The 19,535-nt window shown below is 40.6% G+C and overlaps 1 protein-coding gene across 2 annotated transcripts in view; it reads left to right on the forward strand.

Moving 5' to 3' along the window:
• REXO1 (RNA exonuclease 1 homolog) overlaps nt 1-19,535 on the forward strand; it is a 120,267-nt gene that overhangs the window by 53,243 nt on the left and 47,489 nt on the right. For both annotated transcript variants that reach the window (XM_072601534.1, XM_072601535.1), the window contains exons 3-4: nt 13,339-13,440; nt 15,031-15,253. In XM_072601534.1, the coding sequence (XP_072457635.1) occupies nt 13,339-13,440; nt 15,031-15,253 (325 nt within the window). The remainder of the gene's footprint in view (nt 1-13,338; nt 13,441-15,030; nt 15,254-19,535) is intronic.

Below are 19,535 nucleotides of genomic sequence, written 5' to 3' on the forward strand. Positions count from 1 at the left end.
TGAGGCCCAGAGAGAGGAAAGGACTTTCCAGAGGCCACACAAAGAGTCGATAGCATCTGGGATTATTGGTTCAGGGCTCCTGATCATCATTCCACTGCTCTTTCTACTATGATTGACTGAGAAGTCTGATGGGAGGAATATTTTTTTTTTTTGCAGGGGGGAGAGTGTCCTATCCCCTGGCCCAGCTATCCTTTTGATCATTGCCCTCATCGCTGTGCTAACAGTTCCTCCCACTGGGGCCTGTTAAAAGGGAGCCTGCTGTATTGTCTATTCATTTACATGGTGTATAGTGGAAAGAGCCCTGGACCTTGGAGTCAGGAGACTTGTATTCAGAATCTGGCTTCAACATTTGCTGTGCAAATCACTTATCCTTTTTGAGCCTCTGTTTCCTCTTCTGTAAAATAGGATAACAGTCTTTTTTACTACCAATGTCACAGAGAAGGAGAAAGTACTTTTATTAGCCTTTAAAACATTTTAGATATTTAAGCTGCTGTTATAATGTTATTATAAGATGTATTTACTGCTTTCCTCCTATGTGGAAATTGCTGTGCTGGGGAATTTAGAAAGACATTACCTAGTGGAGGTTAAGAAGACACAGTCCCTATCCTCTAGAAATATACTTCTATGTGAAGAAATAACATGCAGGAAACAGGTAATTGTGCTAGAGAAAATGCAGTTAAGTATCAGAGTAGAATAGATCTGGGTTTCTGGAGTGCAGGAACTAGTGAGATCAATGACACCTCCAAAGGTCAGGGAATGCTGCAGGGAGGAGGTATGAGACTTGAGCTTGATCCTTGAAGGGTGATAAGGATTGAGGGAGAGAAGAGGGAATAGGTATTCAAGTTGGGGGCAAGCTGGGAGGAGGGAAGAGGCTTAGATGAGGGGATCAAGCATTTAGTCAATAAATGAGCTGGGCTGGCCAGCAATGGGGTATGCAAAAAAGTTTAAAACATGGTCCTTTCCTTCATGGAGTGAACTGGGCAGAAAGCAGGAATATGTAGATTTTAAAAGGATCACTAATATTAGGCAGCTTCTGAGAGATTCTAAAATATCAGATGTTAAACTTTAAGTATTCTTCTAATCCTTAAACTTTCAGAAGTCATAGCAGCAAATGGGAAAAATTAGTCTCAATTAATTTGAACAAACTTTTAGCAGCCTGGTAGAGTAGAATCCTGGCTCACTTCCTTAGTCATGTGTACTCAAGGTCAAATCATTTTAACCTTTCTGTGTCTATTTCCTTGTCTAAAAAAATAAGGATATTTATACGTTCCTGAACTACTTTGCTGGATAATTGTGAGGAAAGGGCTTTATAAACCTTACATCTATGTGATGTAGATCTATTTTATATGTGTGTGTACACATCTGTAAACCTTAAATATGTATAAATATAAATGTTACTTTATTAGCCACTCTGGTAGACCATAGGGGCCAGGACCAGAGTAATATTAACTTGAAGGTAGATGAAACTGAACTGAGAGCCAGGGGCTCCTTACTCTGGTGCCAAATTATCCTTATGGGACACACATAATTCCCATTGATTCAGGCCCAGTCTCTGAGCCAGCCTTTCATTGGCTGAGAGGATGTGCCAGAGCTAATGATTGCTGTCTCTGGGGTCTGATGTTGTTAGAGTTGGGGATCTCCCTAAGGTCACCAGTAAGGCCAGGAAGCCTCCACCAACACACAGGAAAGTGCCCTAAAACACCCCCTCCCCCCCTCGTTAGACTGTAGACTCCTGGTGTCTGTAGCCCAGATCTTCACTCTTAGAGCAAATAGCTTCTGTCTGAAGAAGCTACCATGGTGAGATGGAAAGAGCTTTGGGTGTAGAGTCTCACAGCTGTAAGGAACTACTCAGGTTGTCGAGCTCAGGTCCCTCTTTGTAGAGGAGACCCAGTAACTTACCCAGTTGTTCATGGAAGGGCAAGGATCTGATCCCAGCCCTCTGATTCCACATATATATAGCACTCTGCACTGTGCCATGTCAGAAGACCTGGTTTAATATACTGTGTTGTGTTGCTTAACCTTGATATGAACTTAGGAAAATCTTTTCTTCTCTGACACCTTGTAAAATGAAAGAGTTGAATTTTATGATCTCAAAATCTCCTTAAGGGTGGGGCTTCAACATTTGTAGAGTACTGTTTAAGAATACTCCAGGAAGGTAGGTAGGTGAGGGAATCAAGGGAGCTATTGACCCCATCTGATGGATTAGAAAATTGAGGCTCTGAGAGGGAATGTCATTTATTCAGGGAGTATATTGGTGATGGGCTAAGAATTAACCACAGCTCTTTCAAGGGCAAGTTTCATATTCTTTTTTCCACACTCTGCTGCTTCTCTGTAGCTAGCTTGTATTGACTCAGTACATTTGTCTTATATTTTCGTTATCCCTCTGCCCAAGTTTTTGACCAACAAAATATTTATTAACACTTAGTATGCCTGGCATTTTGCTGGGTACTGAGACTACAAAGACAGAAGTGAAACAGTCCCCTTAAAGAGCTAACTTTCTAATGGAGAAAACAGTATGTATGTGTATAGGAATAAAACACATGTGGGCACATACAAAGCTAGTATAAAGTTGATTCAACATAACACTGGATACACTAGCAGCTTGGGGGACCAGGAAAGGCCTAATACTGGAAACTGACTCTTAAAGGAAATTAGGGATTCATAAAGTGGAGGTGGGGAAGGGAAAGTGCACTGCAGGAATGGGGCATAGCCAGTGTTAAAAGCATGGGGACTGGAGGAGTGTCCCAGGTAAGAGCATCGTAGACCAATATGGATGGACCATGGAGTTTGTGGAGGGGAGTAATGTATAAAACAAGAAAGGGAAGAAAGGCATGAGGTTGTGAAGAGCCTTACATGCCAAAAAGAAATTTATAGTTGATCCTGGAGATAAGAGTTTCAGTAAGCACCCCAACATGCACAGGGGGAGCTGCTACCCCAGGTTCTTAGATCTGCATTCATAAAAGGAAAGCAGCTGAATTTCAAGGGGTTAACAATCACTTTAATCAAGCACAGGTATCAGAGAAAATCAAAATTTCAGAGAAAATACAGAGAAATTAAAAGTCAACAGACATGCTTCCAAAATGTCTGACCATTACACAGTTACCAGAGAGGGAAGCATCAACTTATGGATTTTGGGGATGGGGGGGACGGGCACGGCTCCTTAGCAATTTCTCAGAGTCTCTCTGGCCAAAGAAACACTTCCAGTCAGTAAGCCCTAAAGTAAAACCTCACCCTCAGGGTATTTGTACACTTTTTAGAGCCAGAGGGCATAACCCTCTTGACCCAGTGCCTCAATAGGAAAAAAAAAGGTACTTGGGACCCTTCTACAAAACAGCTCCCCTAATCCAGCTTCCCACAATGGGCAGGCCCATCAATGGGTAGGAAAGATCCATCTTAATGACATGATTCAGTCAGAGACACTTGTAAAACAAAAAACAGCAAAAGATCCTATTTTACTTGCCATTACACCCTGTCACTGAGAAGGCAAGCAATTTGATATGTTATAAATGTGCAGTCATACAAAACATTTCCATATTAGTCATGTTGTAAAAGAAAACAGAGACCCTTCCCTCTCCCCCTGCCCCCCCCCCCCCAAAAGAAGAAGCAAAAGAAAGTAGAAAAAAGATGCTTCGATCTTCATTCAGACTCCATCAATTCTTTCTCTGGAGGTGGATAACATTTTTCATAAGTCCTTCAGAATTGTCTTGAATCATTGTATTGCTGAGAATAGCTAAGTCATTCACAGTTGATCATGTTACAGTATTGCTGTTACTGTATCCAGTGTTCTTCTGGTTCTGCTCATTTCACTTTTCATCAGTTCACATAAGTCTTTCCAGGTCTTTCTGAACTGCTCGTGATTTCTTTATAGTACAATAGTATTACATCACTATCATATACCACAACTTGTTCAGCTATTTCCTAATTGATGAGCATCCCCTCAATTTCTGTTCCTTGCCACCACTAAAAGAGCTGCTATAAGTATTTGTATACATGTAGGTCCTTTTCTTTTTATTTTTTATCTCTTTGGGATACAAGCCTAGTAATGGTATTGATGGGGTGCTTGGGTGCATGTGCTTGGACCCCAATTCTAAAATCACATTTCTCTTTAAAAGTCACATTTCTCCCTAGCCTCAAAACACTATCCCAGGCAGTTTCTCCCCAGCCCAAGGACACAACCTGCCCCAGCAACAACCATTATCTCCCTTCCTGCTACAGCAGCCAGCTGAACCTATAGAACTTATTAGTCTGAACCAGCTGTGTACTGGCTGAACTGGCTGTGCCCTGGGTCATAATGACATTTACTACTCACTGGCGAATCATACGTATCCTAGACTTAGACATGTGTATACTCCCTTACATTTATCTTGTCTAACAAGACATTGATGAGAGCAACCTGGTATTTCTGAGTCAGCCCTGACTGTTAGTTAACTTAATGACGTTTCAGGCCTAAAACCACACCTCCAGGTAGCCTCTCCTTTGACTATTTTTCAGTGAACTCTGGGTAAAATACCTGCGAAGTAGATACTAAAAGTGCATGTTCCTTTAAGAACTGACCACTCCTTAATCCCACCCCAAAGCACCTAGTTAGCATATTTGGCACATGTTTCCTATAGAATATTCTATATAAACTTTACCTGTACCCCTCTAAGGTTGCAGGTTCCTAAGAGCTCTTGCCTGCTGAAAAGCATAATAAATCTTTACATTGACCTCAACAATGCTTGAGTCTGTGAATTCCTTCCAGGCAACCTGCCCTTGGCACCCCAGTCTTTGTGGGGGTCTCACACATCCCCCCCTTCCAGCCCTCATCAGTATTGCTGAGTTAAATGGGATACATGGGGTTTATATCCCTTTAGACATAGTTCAAATGGCTTTCTAGAATTGTATCAGTTCACAGCTCCACTGACTATGCATTAATGTCTTAGTTTTCCCTTTAATAATTTTCCTTTTCTGTCATATTAGCCAATGATATAGGAGTTTAATAATGGGTTTGGGAGGGGCGGTTTAAGTAGACAGACCTTTGCTTGCATTGAAATGGGAAGAGGCTTGAAGCAGGGGAGCCATTTAGGAGGTAATACAGTTAATTGGTTCAAGTGAGAGGTGATGAGAGTCTGCACTAGGGTTGTGCCTGTGTAAGTGGGGGAAAAAAAGGGGGAGATTTGTTGTGGGAACAAGATTTGGTAACTCAGGAGTAGAGGAAGAAATTGCAAACCTGGTGACTGGAAGCATGGTGGTATCCTTGACAGTAATGGGAAGTTTGAGAGAGGGGTGAATCTGCTGGCAAAAGAGTTCTGTTTTGGACATAATTGAGTTTGAGGTGTATATCGAACATCCTAATAGGCAGTTTGTAGTGTGAGAGCTGGAGCTCAGGAGAGAGCTGAGGATTGAATATTTAGATCTGGGAATCATCTACATAGAAGAGGTAGGAGATAGAAATGATAATTAAACCCATAATGGTAAGGGAAAAGAAACAAGCACCTATCGAGTGCCTGCTGTGTGACACTGTGCTAAAGCACTTTACAAATATCTCTTTTGATCCTCACAATGACTCTGGGAAGGAGGTGCTGTTATTATCTCATTTCATAGTTGGGGAAACTGAGACAGACAGGGATTAAGTGACTTGTGTAAGGTCACACAGCCAGGAAGTGTCTGAGACTAGATTTGAACTCAGGTCTTCTTGACTCTAGGCCTGGAGCTCTGTCTACTGTACCATAGCTGCCTCATATGTCAGTAGCTCTGTTCTTCAAAAGAGTTTGAGGAATTGGTCCCCATTTTTCGAATAAGAAGAAAAGGTGTCTTTACCTTAGTTTTGATGCTTATAAGTGGAAGGGTATTATATGTCCACTTTGTCTTATTGTATTCCAGGGTCTTGGACACGAGTCACAGAATGGGGATGGGGAGGGATTATAGAAATCATTGAGTTCACTTATTTCACTTTACAGAGAGGGGAATAGAGACCTTGAGAAGTGAAATGATATTCCCAGGGTCATTCACCTAGTAAGTATCAGAGCTAGTTTTGAAATCAGGCCTTTTGATTGGCAGACTTTAGGCTTTTTTTTTTTTAGTTCCATAGGCACCGTGGTGTAGTGGAAAGAGGAGCAAACTTAGAATCAAGAAAGACTTAGGTTTGAACTCTTGGTACTTAGGAGCTGGGTGACTGTGGCAAGTCACTGAGGCTCCCTGGGCCTGCTTCCTCCTTCATAAAATGTGAATGACACTTCCATTATCCATCTCACAAGGCAGTTGTGGAGAAAGTCACAGACGGAGATCTGTCCGACCTCTGCCCTTCCCAGACCTCCTCAGGCAGCCACCTGACTTCTCTGTTTCATTGTCACTCTTGATCATTTTCATTTCATTCCTCTAGTTTAGTGAGAGTAGTGGAGAAGTAGTGGAGAAAGCTGCACAACTCCAGGGACAGTTCCCACTGTGAGGTATTGCAGGCCAGGGGTACACAGGTGTCCTTTGCTGGGTATCACAGATGCCTACTGAATAACTGTGCCTATCAGATTTGTGTCTCTGGGGAATTCTACTGAAGGAGTGTTGGCCCTGAGAGGGAATAAAAATCATGCTGAATTAGTGGGCTTTTTTTTTTTAAGGTTTGGGTAATTTTATTTTTTTTCCCAATTAATAGTGTTTTATTTTCTCCCTCAATTACATGTAAAGATAGTTTTCAACATTCACTTTAAGATTATGATTTCCAAATTTTTCACCCTTCCTTATGCCTTCCCCAAGATGGCATGCAATCTGATATAGATTATACATGTATAATAATCTTAAATATATTTCCACATTTGTCATATTGTGAAAGAAGAATCAGAAAAAAAAAAGGAAAAGCCACAAGAAAGAAAAAACAAAAAGAAAAAATAGTATGCCTCCATACTCATTCACACTCCATAGTTCTTAATATTTTCCATGATGAGTCTTAGAATAGTTATTGAATTTTTAAAAAATATATGCTTTTAAAAGAAAAAGAATTGGGTTGTTTTGGGTTTTTTTTTTTTGCCCACGGAAATCCTAATATTACATCTTTCTCATTCTTAGTTTATTCACATTAGGAAATGTAGGCAGCCGTGTCATTCACAAATAAAGCAATTAAATAACGCAAGAGACAGAGTATTGCCAAAGTCCTCTAGGTGGACTTGAAAAGTTGGGAAATAGACTAGAATTGGTCCTAGCTTGGCCCTGCTATATATTGTCCCCCTACGTTGACAAAATCTGATATTATGTGTAACGTTCCACACCTGTGGATCTCTCCCGACTGCCTCCATCTCTGCAGAGTTGTAGGAGGTGGCTTCTTTGAGGTTCCTTTCAGCTCTCACATTCTGTATGCTTGCTTTTCTTCTCTGTGCCTCATTTTTCCAATTTCCTGACATATTTTAAATTCTAATTCTCCCTCCCTGCCCCCTCCCCCGGCTCAGACATCCTGGCTCCTAAGGGCCCTCTCAGCTCTGACATTCTGTGGTAGCATAGCAGATAAAGAATACTGGACTTGTTCACATATGACTTAAGTACTCCTAGCTGTGTGACATATTAGCCTCAATTTCTTTATAAAAATGAGGACAATGATGCCTATCTCACAGGGTTGTTATGTTAGATAGAAACAGACCCTGGTCTGTGATTTTATTTGTATAAGGAATTTATGACGAAGAAACTACCAGTGCAGGTCCTCACCTTCTCTGCAACTTAGTTTTAGAGTTACCTAGAGCACTGAGAGGCTATCTGATTTGCTTGAGGTTTCATAGACAGTGTGAGAGACAAGATTTGAAATGACAGGGCTTCTTGGCTTCAACGCTAACTCTTTATCCAATATGAATGATTCTCCGCCTCTCTCTCTCCCTCCCTTCTTCCTGCCCCCTCCCTCCCTCTCTACTTCTCTCTCTCTCTCTTCCTCCTTCTCCCTCTCACTCTCCCTCTCTTTCTCTCTCTCTCCTCTCCCTCCCTCCCTCCCCCCTGCCTCTCACTCCCTCCCTCCTCCTCTCCCTCTCCCTCTCTCTGTTTTTCTCTCCCTTTCTCTATCTGTTGTGTTAGCATTCATAATAGTTTATGTATTAGAATTATCTATATCTTAATAGCATATACAAAGACTTTTGTTTATAGCTATATATAGATACAAAAATTGTTGTTTTAATTTTTTTTAGTCCGTTTCAATTCTTTGTGTCCCCTTTTGGGGTTTTCCTGGCAGAGATATTGGAGTGGTTTGCCATTTCCTTCCACAATTCATTTTACAAATGAGGAAACCGAGGTAGACAGGATTAAGTGACTTGCCCAAGATCACACAGCTAGTAACTGAATGAAGCCAGATTTAAATTTAGAAAGATAAGTCTTCCTGACTCTAGGCTCAGTGCTCTATCCTCTATGCCACTAGCTATCCATTATATTATTACTATGCTCTATCTGAGAGATTGATATCTATATCTATACCTGTATCTATCTCTCTATATATGATACCATATCTGAAATATATAATAAAAAGAAAGGCTCTCTCCGCTCTCACATTTCATGTTTTTTCTTTTAATTTAGCTTACATTTTTCAGTTAACAAAAATATTTCATCTCCCCTTCGTTAAAAAAAAACAGAAAATCAAACATAAATCTTGTAACAAATATAGATAGTTAAACAAAATCAATTGCTGCATTTGCTATGTCCAAAAAATACCTTATTCTGTACCTTGTTAGGAGTAGTAGGTATAGCATATTTCATTGCTTCTCTGGAATTATGCTTAGTTATTGCATTGATCAGAATTAAAATTTTTAAAATTAAATTTTATTTTTTAATTTTCAAGGATAATTTATCACTAATTATTAACAACTAGACAGTCACTTCCAGCTTTTACTTGTTCTATTTACTTTTTATTACTTTGTCTTATCTTCTTTTTCCTTGAGTTCTTCTAGCAAGATTTTCCAATAATTTTCTTCCTTTGGACTGAAATTTCAGTGTAGATTGGTGTCCTTTATCTTTTTCTTACATTCTCCCAAATTTCTCCTCCCCAACTTTTCTTTGGCTTCCCCTCCACGTCCAAAAACCCCTTTAAATCACCTTAACAGTTTCTTTCTTGTTCAGTTTGTTTCTTCTCCTTTTTCTACAACTTTCTCCTAAAGAAGCTGACAGTAGGGAAAGGAAAGGGAGGGAAGAGAATAAGCAGTGTGTCAGGTTCTGTACTAGGTGCTTTACAAATGTGATCTCATTTGATCCTCATAACAACCTTGTGAGGTAGGTCTTCTTATGATCCCTATTTTGCAGTTGAGGAAATAGAGGCAGGTAGAGGTGAAGTGATTTGCCCAGATTCACATAGTCAGTGTCTGAAGCCATGTTTGAACTCAGGTCTTCCTGATTCTTCTGTGCCTCCTTACTGTCTGGATAGAACTAAAAGCAGAATCCTTAGTCCTTAATTGTTTTTGCTAGCGGTTCCTCTGGATCACTCCCCTGGAGAACTTTCGTCTGGTTAGCATCTTGTTTCTAGAGCCTTCCCACCTGTTTAGCGCCTTTCCCTTCTCCTTCAGAATTTGAGTTATTTCCCTTCTGCTCAACTTCTTGGTTACCTAATCCTATTTATTTTTTTCTAATTTGGTCAATCATTCTATCAAAAAAGGATTTGTTAAGTGCTGGCTAAGGGCTAAGCCCTATCCTAGGGGCTCAGGATACAAAGAAAGGCAAAAGCACTGTTCCTGACTTAAGGAGCTCACTTTTCAGTGGGGGAAGACAATATGTAAATAACATTGTATATTTGGGATTACTTCTCTTCTGCTCGGTATTTATCTTGTTTGTAAATAATGATGTCCACACCCATCTTTGGGATTACCCTCCCTTCTCTCTATTTATGTACATATATATATTCCTTTCCTTCCCTTTCCTTTCCTTTTCCCTCCTTCCTTCCCCACCCCCTCTCTCTCTTGCGCTCTCGCTCTCTCTCTCGCTCTCTCTCGCTCTCTTTCCCTTCCTTCTTTCCGTCCATCTCCCCTAAAACCTTACACCCCATGCATTCCGAAGCCCATGGATTGAACAACGAAGGGTCCCTGCCCAACCTCCACTCAATGGCTGTTTTTGGACCCTCCTGGCTTACAGTGAATGTCAGTACTAAGTTTCTCTGCTAAATAGCAACCCTGAGGCTCCTGCCCCTTCCAGCATGATTTATCTGTTTATTTTTTTTTTCTATTAAAGGGGCCATCCCCCTGACTACATTTTTAAAGAGGACTATTCACTGAATGGCCATTACCTCCCTTTAAGTGAGTACCTGAAAAGACCATAGACTAAAAGGCCAATGTCTCCCATTGCATCCTGGGCCTTCTCCAGTCATCCTGATGAATATCTGGTCACTGGATCCAGTTGGCTCAGGAGGAGAAGGTGAGGCTGGTGACCTTGCACAGCCCTCCCTCACTCAAAGTCAGGTGCAAGTCATGTCATCATTTCTCTGATGTCATGGTCCTCTTCGAAAACGAAGGACAAACACAACAACAATAGATGTGTGTACATACACACATACACACACACTAACGCTTTGTGGTAGTTATTTACATATTGTCTTCCCCATTATAATGTGTGCTTCTTAAGGACAGAGACAGTGTTTTTTGCCCTTGTCTACCCATCTCTGAGCACTGTTCTTGGCACAGATAAATCAATTAATAAATGCTTGTGTTGACTGTCTATTAGAAAAGCATGAGTATTTCAATGGGGAGACCAGGAAAAGCTCCCTGTGAAAGGTGGGATTTAAGCTGAGACTTAAAAGAAAGCCAGTGTGGGGATGGAGAAAGCCAGTGGTGTCTTCTGGGAGCAATACCAAGTAAGCCAGTGTGGTTTAAGTTTTTCTGCCAGTCTTCCTTCTTCTGTTTCACTTTTCTCCTTGCCCCCTATCAGATTTTCCCTACCTCAGGCATGCCCTTTTCTGTTCTTCCACCTGGGAAATTTCATCCACATCTATGGATTCACTTATCTCTATGTAAATGACTCTCAGGTCTGTTTTTCCAGCCCTATCTTTTCTCTAGGGCAGCTGAGTGGTAAAGTGTATAGAAGAGGAGCACAGACTCACCTTCCTGAGTTCAAATCTGGCTTTAGCCAGTTACTAGCTGCATGACCCTGGGCAAGTCATTTAGCCTGTTTGCCTGAGTTCCTCATCTGTAAAATGAGCTGGAGAAGGAAATGGCAAACCACTCCAGTATCTCTGCCAAGGACACCCTACATGGGGTTATGAAGAGTTAGACACAATTGAAGGACAAATTCTCTCTCTGGTTATTTAGTTGCATATCTCCAACTGCATGTTAGACATTGATCTGATACACATCTAAAACTCCACAGGTCCAAAAATGAACTTATTATCTTTCCCCTTAGACCCTCCCTCCCCACCATCTTCCCTATTGTTTTCTTTTTTCCTTCCCTGTTACTTTTGAGAGCACTGTCATCCTCCCAGTCCCTCAGGCTCAAAGCCCTTGGTGTCATCCTTGATGCTTCCCTATTCTCTCACCTTTCATCCTAGACCAGTCAATTTCACCTTTCTAACATTTCTGGAAAGTGTTTCCTTTGCTCCTCTGACACTGCCACTACCCTGATGAAGCCCTAACACTGCCACTACCCTGATGAAGCCCTAATCGAATACTACAGTAGCCTGCTGGTGGGCCTTCCTGCCTCACCTCACTCCAGTCTATTCTCTGTTCAGCCACCAAAGTGCAAGTCCAACCATGTAACCCTCTTCTACTCTATAAACTCTAATCACTCCCTGTTGCCTCCAGAATCATGTGAAAGTCTCTGTTTAACTTTTTAAGCTCTTCGTTAGCTGGGCCCTTCCACCCTTTCTGGTTTTATTACCCTTTATTCTCCTCCACATACTTTGTGATGCAGCACCATGGCCTCCTGGCTACTCTTGGAAGAAGACATTCCATCTGACTCTTTCATTTTCACATGTTGTCCTCATGCCTGGAACTCCTTTCCTCTTCTCTGCTTCCTGGCGACTCAGCTAAAGTCTTTGGAAAGGAGCCCTTCCACTTTTCCTTAAACTTCATGCCTTCCTTCTGAGTGATCTTCAGTTTATCATGTATGTAGCGTGATTGTACTGGTTTGCATTTTATCTCCTGTGGTAGAATATGAACTCCTTGAGGGCAAGGACCATCTTCTGTGTTTTCCTTTTTTGGATCCTCTGCGCTTAGCTTAGTACCTGGCATACAACAGGCACTTAAATTCATGTTGAAGTCACTTGAGCCTTCAGGTGACCTCTGATCTTCTTGAGTGCTTTCTCTTTAGTTTGAGTCTTAATCCTGCTCCACCTATTCTGATTTCTCTTATGGAGTCCTGAAGTGGCCTCTCTGGCCATTGATCAGAGGGATTAGCCTTGTTTGGCTTGGTGGTCACAGAAGATAGAGCTGGGAACAGTGAGTGCAGCTGGGAAAGGGTGAATTCTGAGTCAATTTAAGGAATAGGGAACACTTCTTAATACTATTTAAGAGTTACCTAAAAGTGGAATAGATTGCCTTAGGCAGTAATGTGTCTTCAGTCACAGAATCACAACTATCTGAGCTAGAAGGCACTTCAGTAGCCACCTTGAGTTCATCGTTAGGTCTTACCTAACAACAACTGTCCCATTAGCCTTTGCCTTTAGGGTATCTTCAACACAAAGCTTACCACTATCTAAGGTGTGTTGGTCAGGTTGACTACCCTATTTACATACTTCCTTAGCTGTGGCTCCCCTATATTTGTGGTCTCCACCTATTAAAATGTAAGTTCCTTGAGGTCAGGAACTGTCTCTTTTTGTATTTGTATGCCAGCTTTGACCTGGCACACAATTTAGTGTTTTTGTTTCTGCTTATTAAATATTTTTCATTTTAAAAATGTGCCCTAGAGCATTTTTTGAAAGAAGAATATGGGAAGAAAGAGAGGTAGTAAAAGCACTGGGCTGGGTCTCAGAAGACCTCAGTTGTAATTTCGGCTTTCCAATGACTTGCTTCTCTTAGGCTCTCAGTTTCCTCCACTGTGGTGTTAGATTCAGTGATCTCTAAGAGCCATTCCATTTCTGACTTTCTAATATTCTGAGGGCCCTCCTAGCTCTGTCCTTCTGGGTTTTTTATTTGTTTTTTTGAGGGGGGAAGGCAAGGCAATTAGCTAGTGAGTAACAAATGTCTGAGGCTGGATTTGAACTCGGGTCCTCCTGACTCCAGGGCCAGTACTCTATTCATTGAGCCACCAAGCTGCCCCCTCATCCTTCTGTTTTTTAAAGTCACTTCCAGTGCTGACAGTTTGTGTTCTCTGCTATATGACCATTTCCAGCTCTGATATGCTCTGTTCTAAGGTTTCTTCCAGGCCTGTCCTGTGTTACTAAGATTGGGTCTCCTAGGAAACATGACTCTTTTTGTGTTCCAGCCATCCAAAGAAGAGAAGATTGAGGGAAAGTCAGAGGACAGTTTGACTACATTGTTTCCAGGCCAGAAGAGGAGGATTTCTCATCTCTCCAAGCAAGGAAATGTAAGAATCCTTTGCCCCAAATTAGGCATATCAGTACTGTGGGTCAGGGGAAGGAAGGGAGGTAAGTGCACAGCAACTTAGGGGTGTAGAAAGATATTCCTTTAGAAAGTCAGCTCTCTGTAAACAGCATGACAGTTTCCCAGGGAGAATAAGGCTATCCCAGCAGCATAAGGCTATTACCAGGCATGTCAATTAAATCGTTTGTTTACTCTCTTCATTTATAAAGTGGGGGATAGTAATACCTGTGCTTCTTATGCCTCATAATCTCGAGGTCAAAGACTTCTCAGTCCCACCTGTGTCTGTATGGAGAAGGAGGCTTCCACAGTTCATTTGGCCCCTTTTTACAGATTAATCAACAAGCATGTATTAAGTGCTACTGTGTGCCAGGTACTAGGTTAAGCACTGAAGTTCTGAGACATCTCAGGACTTGCTCAAGGTCATTAAGGTGTAACATAGCAGAGTTTGGGATTTAAAACCAGGTCGTTTGGCTTTAAATCTAGGGCTTTTTCCCTCTGTACTCCTGAGCCATTATCATTACTTCAGTTAGGAGGAGATATATTCGTAGAGTACTAAACACTTTTCCTTCCCTGGCCACCCATCTTTTGTTTTTCTTAGGTCAAAGCTCATCACTCCCAAATTTAATCAATCAATCAATCAATCAATCAATCACTTAATCACTCAAACTAACAAGTATTTATTAAGTGCCTACTAACTATTAATTAACAGCTCTCAAGGACTTACAGTCATGCAACATGATGAAATAGAAAGCATTTTGCATGTGGCCTAAGGATAATTCCCATTCTGATTCCTTACTAGAGTAAGGCAAATCACTTCTCTGAGTGTCAGTTTGTGCAGCTATAAGAAAATAAGGCTGGATTTAGAGTCAGAGTATGGGGATTCAAATCCTGACCTGTTACTACTCTACGATCTTTAGCAAATCACTTTCCATTTCTGGGTCTCAGTTTCCTTATCTGTAAAAGGAGGTCTACATGGACTCTAACTTCCCGTCCAGCTCTACAGCCTAAGGATAAATATCACCTTCCTCAGCATTCTTGGAGATAACATATTTAAAGTTCTTTAAGCCTAAAGTATTATTACTAGGTTTGTTAGGATTAAATCTGGACATTCTTTTAAATGATGTACTCAAGCCTCTATTTTAAAGGTGAGAATCTGCTTCTTGGACCTCGCCTATAAATAAGCTACCTTGTAGTTGGAGTTTATTTCTCCTGGGATTTCTGATTTGCTTGGTACTTTTTCTGTTTTGTTTTTAACTGCTTTTCGTCTGAGCCGCCTAAAATTTGTCCAAAGCCAATATATTTTTTTTTAAACTTGGATCAAGAAGAAAAAGTCTAAAGTAACTTGGAATGTAGTTGCTTTCTCTTTTTTTACACACAAACTTGAGCCATACTCCAGCTTCTTTTTGTTTGGTAGGCCCTGATTCCTCATTCCTTGGGAATGGGGTACTTCCCCCTTTTAGTTTTTAGCTACCCTTATATGATCACCTGCTATAGCTTCCCTTTCATGGGTTCGGTGCAGTTGGACAAGAGACTGTCAATAGGATTCTCCACCAAATGTTGTCTGACCCAACAGGCTGAAGTCCCAAGCAAGCCAGTCATTCGGCCCTATCGCCCACCCACGGCTCAGGAGGCCTGCTACCGAAGAACCCAGCTTGCCCAGAGACAGGCCTCTGACATTCTGGCAGCCAGGCTGGCAACCCAAAAGCATTCTGGTTCTCTGCCTGAGGAGAAGAGGAGAATTGCCCACATACCTAATCCTCGAATGGCCACTGCCCTGGCGGCAGCAGCCAATTCAAGTAAGTTACTGTTGAGTTCTGTTTATCTTTCTGTTTCCCTAGTCTGTGGGAGGGAACTTTGGAAAGAGATACTGATATAGTTTAGGACCCTGGACTGGTCCTTATTTTCTAGTGCTGTCTCTGTCCCTAATTCACTGCAACTCAGTACCCAACATTTTAGTCAGTTAGCAAATTGTCAGACAATAAACCTTAAGTGCCTCCTGAATGACAGGCACTGTGCAGAGTACTGGGGGTTGAAAGTCAAGAGATCGTCTTTGCTCTCATGGAACTCTCAATCTACTGGGAGAGACAGCATGGAAACAATTATGTATAAACAAGCTATATATGGGTTAAATTGGAGGTAATCAGTAGAGGAAAGGCATTAGTATTAAAGATGATAGTATTAGGGATGATCAGGAAAGATTTCAGGGTGAGATTTTAGCTGAGACTTAAAGGAACACAGGAAAGTCAGGAGGTAGAAGTGAGGAAGGAGAATATTTCAGACATGGGGGACAGACAGGGAAGATGCCCAGAGTGAGGAGACAGAGGATCTCTCGGGGCAGGGGGGGGCGGAGCAGGTTATAAAGGGTCTTTGTAGTGTTTTTTTTTTTCCTTTTCCCTTTCCTCCATCCATGTTTTTAACCAGGATTTTAAAAAATATATATATTTTTAGTTCCAAATATTCTTCATTCCTTTACCCCCTCCCCTACCTCCCTACCAATTGAAAAGGCAAGAAACACTATACGCATTATACATATGAAACATAGAAAACATGTGAGCCATTTTGGAGGTTAGGGAAAGCAAAACAAGGTGAAAAAAAACCCATAGAATTAAGCTATTATGCCTTGAATAAGACACCTTAGTCCAGCAGAAGCTTCAAGGCATTTCATGTATTTATCTTTGTTTTCCATTCCTTTTCCATTGTTGAAATGGGTAATAAGTGATTGATTACTTGCTGCAGAATATCCTTTCTTTCAATTGGAGCCAGATTACTAAAGAAATATTGTGGTGCCAAAGTACATAAATCTGTTGGGGAAAAGAACAAAATGTAGATATTTAAAGGAAAGTTGAAACTCAGATTATTTATTCAAACTCTGAGATTCTTTTTAAGTGATAAATAACAAACCAAAGCACTTAATGGGTCTGAAGTTAGAGCATCTGCTTGTAGATTTGATTCAAAAGTCCTGAATCAATTAATATGCTAAGTTGCGTGCTTGAAGTGCTGGAAAAGTTGGAGGGGAAATTGGTGTGCTCTATAATAAACATTATGGGAGCATTTTCTTAAAGGTTTTTTGGCAGGCATAAATTGAGATTTCTGATTGATGTACTGGGAGAAAAGATACAGCTCAGCTTATTTTTGTAGATTGCTTAGGGAACTGTTAATGGACTTGGCTAATAGTGCATTTAAAAGAGTCTTTGTCTAAAAGCTGTCACATAGAAAATACTTAGTTCCTGTCTTGCTTTTGAGCAAGTGTGCTTTTTAAAAATTAATTATTTTTTAGTTTTTACCATTCACTTTTTTATAATATTTTTAAATTCTAAGTTTTCCCTCCTTCCCAAGATGGCATGCAATCTGATATAGGTTGTACATGTGTAATCATATTAAACATATTTCCATATTAATCATGGTGTGAAAGAAGAATCAGAACAAAAGGGGAAAACCATAAGAAAAAAACAAAAAAGAGAATAGTATGCTTCGATGTGCATTCTGGCTGCATTGTTCTTTTTTTGGATGTGGATAGCATTATCCATCATGAATCTTTTGGAATTGTTTTAGATCATTGTATTGCTGAGAAGAGCTAAGTCTGTGTAGTTGATCATAGTACAGTGTTGCTGTTACTGTGTACATGTGCTTCTGGTCCTGCTCACTTCACTCAGCCTCAGTTCATGTAAGTCTTTCCAGGTTTTCTGAAATTTGCCTGTTCATCCATCATTTCTTATAGCACAATACTATTCCATTATATTTGTGTACCACAGCTTGTTCAGCCATTCCCCAGCTGATGGGCAGCCCCTCAATTTCCAATTCTTTGCCACCAGAAAAAGAGATGCTATAAATATTTTTTGTACATGTGGGTCCTTTTCTTGTTTTCATTATCTTTTTGGAGTCTGGACCTACTAGTGGTATTGCTGGATCAAAGGGTATGCACAGTTTGATTGCCCTTTGGGCATATTTCCAAATGGTTGAGCAGGTGTTCTTAACCTTTCTGTGTCATAGACCCCTAAAAGGATCCCCTCTCAGAATGTTTTTAAATGCATAAATTAAAATAAACATGGTTGCAAAGGAAACCAATTATATTGAAATAGTTATCAAAATTTTTTTAAATCATTTAATTCACAGATCTAATTAAAGAAGTACTGCTTTACCAGGATTGTGACTTTTTAAAAATACCAATTTTGATGTTAAAGTCTTCAAAAACTGTTTGGGGATATAAATAGTATATTTGAAAAATAGTAACAATATAGCAATTGCAACATGTAAACAAACCACAATGGGAGAGCAATGCTAAATTAATAAAATGTTTATATTTTATTAGAAAAAAGTAAAAAATGTTTTAATAACAGATTACACTGGTTCTCTAGAGGTGGACAGCATTTTTCATGATGAGTCCTTTGAAATTGTCTTGAATCGTATTAATTAGAGTAGCTAAGTCTATTATCGTTACAATATTGCTATTACTCTGTACGATGTTCTGCTCACTTCACTTTTCATCAGTTCACATGAGTCTTCCCAGGTTTTTCTGAAGCCATCTCCGTTGTCATTCCTTACAGCACAGTAGTATTCTATCACAAATCATATACCACAACTTGTTCAGTCATTTCCCAGTTGATGGGCATTCCCTCAGTTTCCAGTTCTTTGCCACCATTAAAAGATGCTATAAATAACTCTTTGTATGCACATAGGTCCTTTTCCTTTTTATTTTTTATCTCTTTGGGATACACACCTAGCAGTGGTATTGCTGAGTCAAAGGGGTATATGAGTATTCTAGGAAGACTGGTACCTCTAGTATGAGGGCTGAGCTCTTTTCAACGCTACTTTCTACCTTTGGTGTTCACCTGCCACCCAGCTCTCACCTGTGGCTCCAAGAAACTGTAGCATGCTCAATGGCTGCACCTCAGTAAATCATTTTGGAAGATGGGCTAAACAAAAAACAAAAACTCCACAGGGCTTACCATTGGAATAGTTCTTCCATTTCTAAGAGAGCAGCATTTGAGTAAACTCCATCAAAATTAAAGTACAAGCAAAGCTTTGAGTGATGCAGGATTCTTGGCTCAATAAGAAGGCAGATGACATTCAGTTTTATACTGATAGTAACAATCTAAAGTGCTTTTATGATGCTCTGAAAGTTCTTTATGGGCCAAAGACCTATGATGCTTCTCAACTACTCAGCAATGATAGAGCCACATTGATTAGTGATAAGTACATGATCCTGGAGATATGGACTAAAATACTTCTATCAGCCAATGCTGGAGCCATTGATCATGTACCTTGGGTTGAAGTCAGTCCCTGTCTGACCAAAATTCCAGCTGAAGAAGGTCTTGAATACCATTAGGCTCCTCTTCTGTGGCAAAAATGCCTGCTGCTGGTTTGTTTCTAGCTGAAATTTGTAAGGCGGGGGTCCATTGCTTATACCAAAGTTTACTGAAATCTTCCAGGTTATCTGGTAAGAGGAGTAGGAGTGTAAGGATGCTCCTTTGTCCATCTCTATAAAGGAAAAGGAAATAGGTTGGCTTATGACAATCACAGGTGGGTCTCTCTCTTAGTGATTGCTGGCAGTATTTCTTGACAGAGTCCTCCTCAGTAGACTGATCCTTCACCTGAAAGATGGTCATCTCCTTAAGCCTTCAGAAATGGCCAAGAAATGGTCTACATGGTATTTGCTGCCGTACAACTCCAGAAGAAATTCCAGGAGAATAACAGAGTTCTTTATACAGCAGTCATCAATCTGACCAAAGTCTTTGATACTGTCTTATGGAGGGCTTATGGAAGATCATGGAAAAATTTGGTTGTCCAGAGAAGTTCATCATTGTTGTACACCAGTTCTGTGATGGCATGTTTGTATGGGTTCTGGATAATGGATGATGCTTTTCATGTTTTCCCATTCACCATTCATCATTCATGTTTTGAAGTAGGGCTGTGTGCTTGCTCTCATGCTTTTTAGCATGATGGTTCCAGCAGATGTTGTCAGATACCTTGAACAAGGATGAAAACAGCATCAAGGTCAACTACTGCACTGATAGTAAATTATTTAACTTAAAAAGCCTACAAGTCATGACTAAAGTGGAGGGAGAGTTGGTGTGTGGC

This window comes from Notamacropus eugenii, chromosome 4 (assembly GCF_028372415.1).
Source record: "Notamacropus eugenii isolate mMacEug1 chromosome 4, mMacEug1.pri_v2, whole genome shotgun sequence".
Classification (NCBI taxonomy): Eukaryota; Metazoa; Chordata; class Mammalia; order Diprotodontia; family Macropodidae; genus Notamacropus; species Notamacropus eugenii.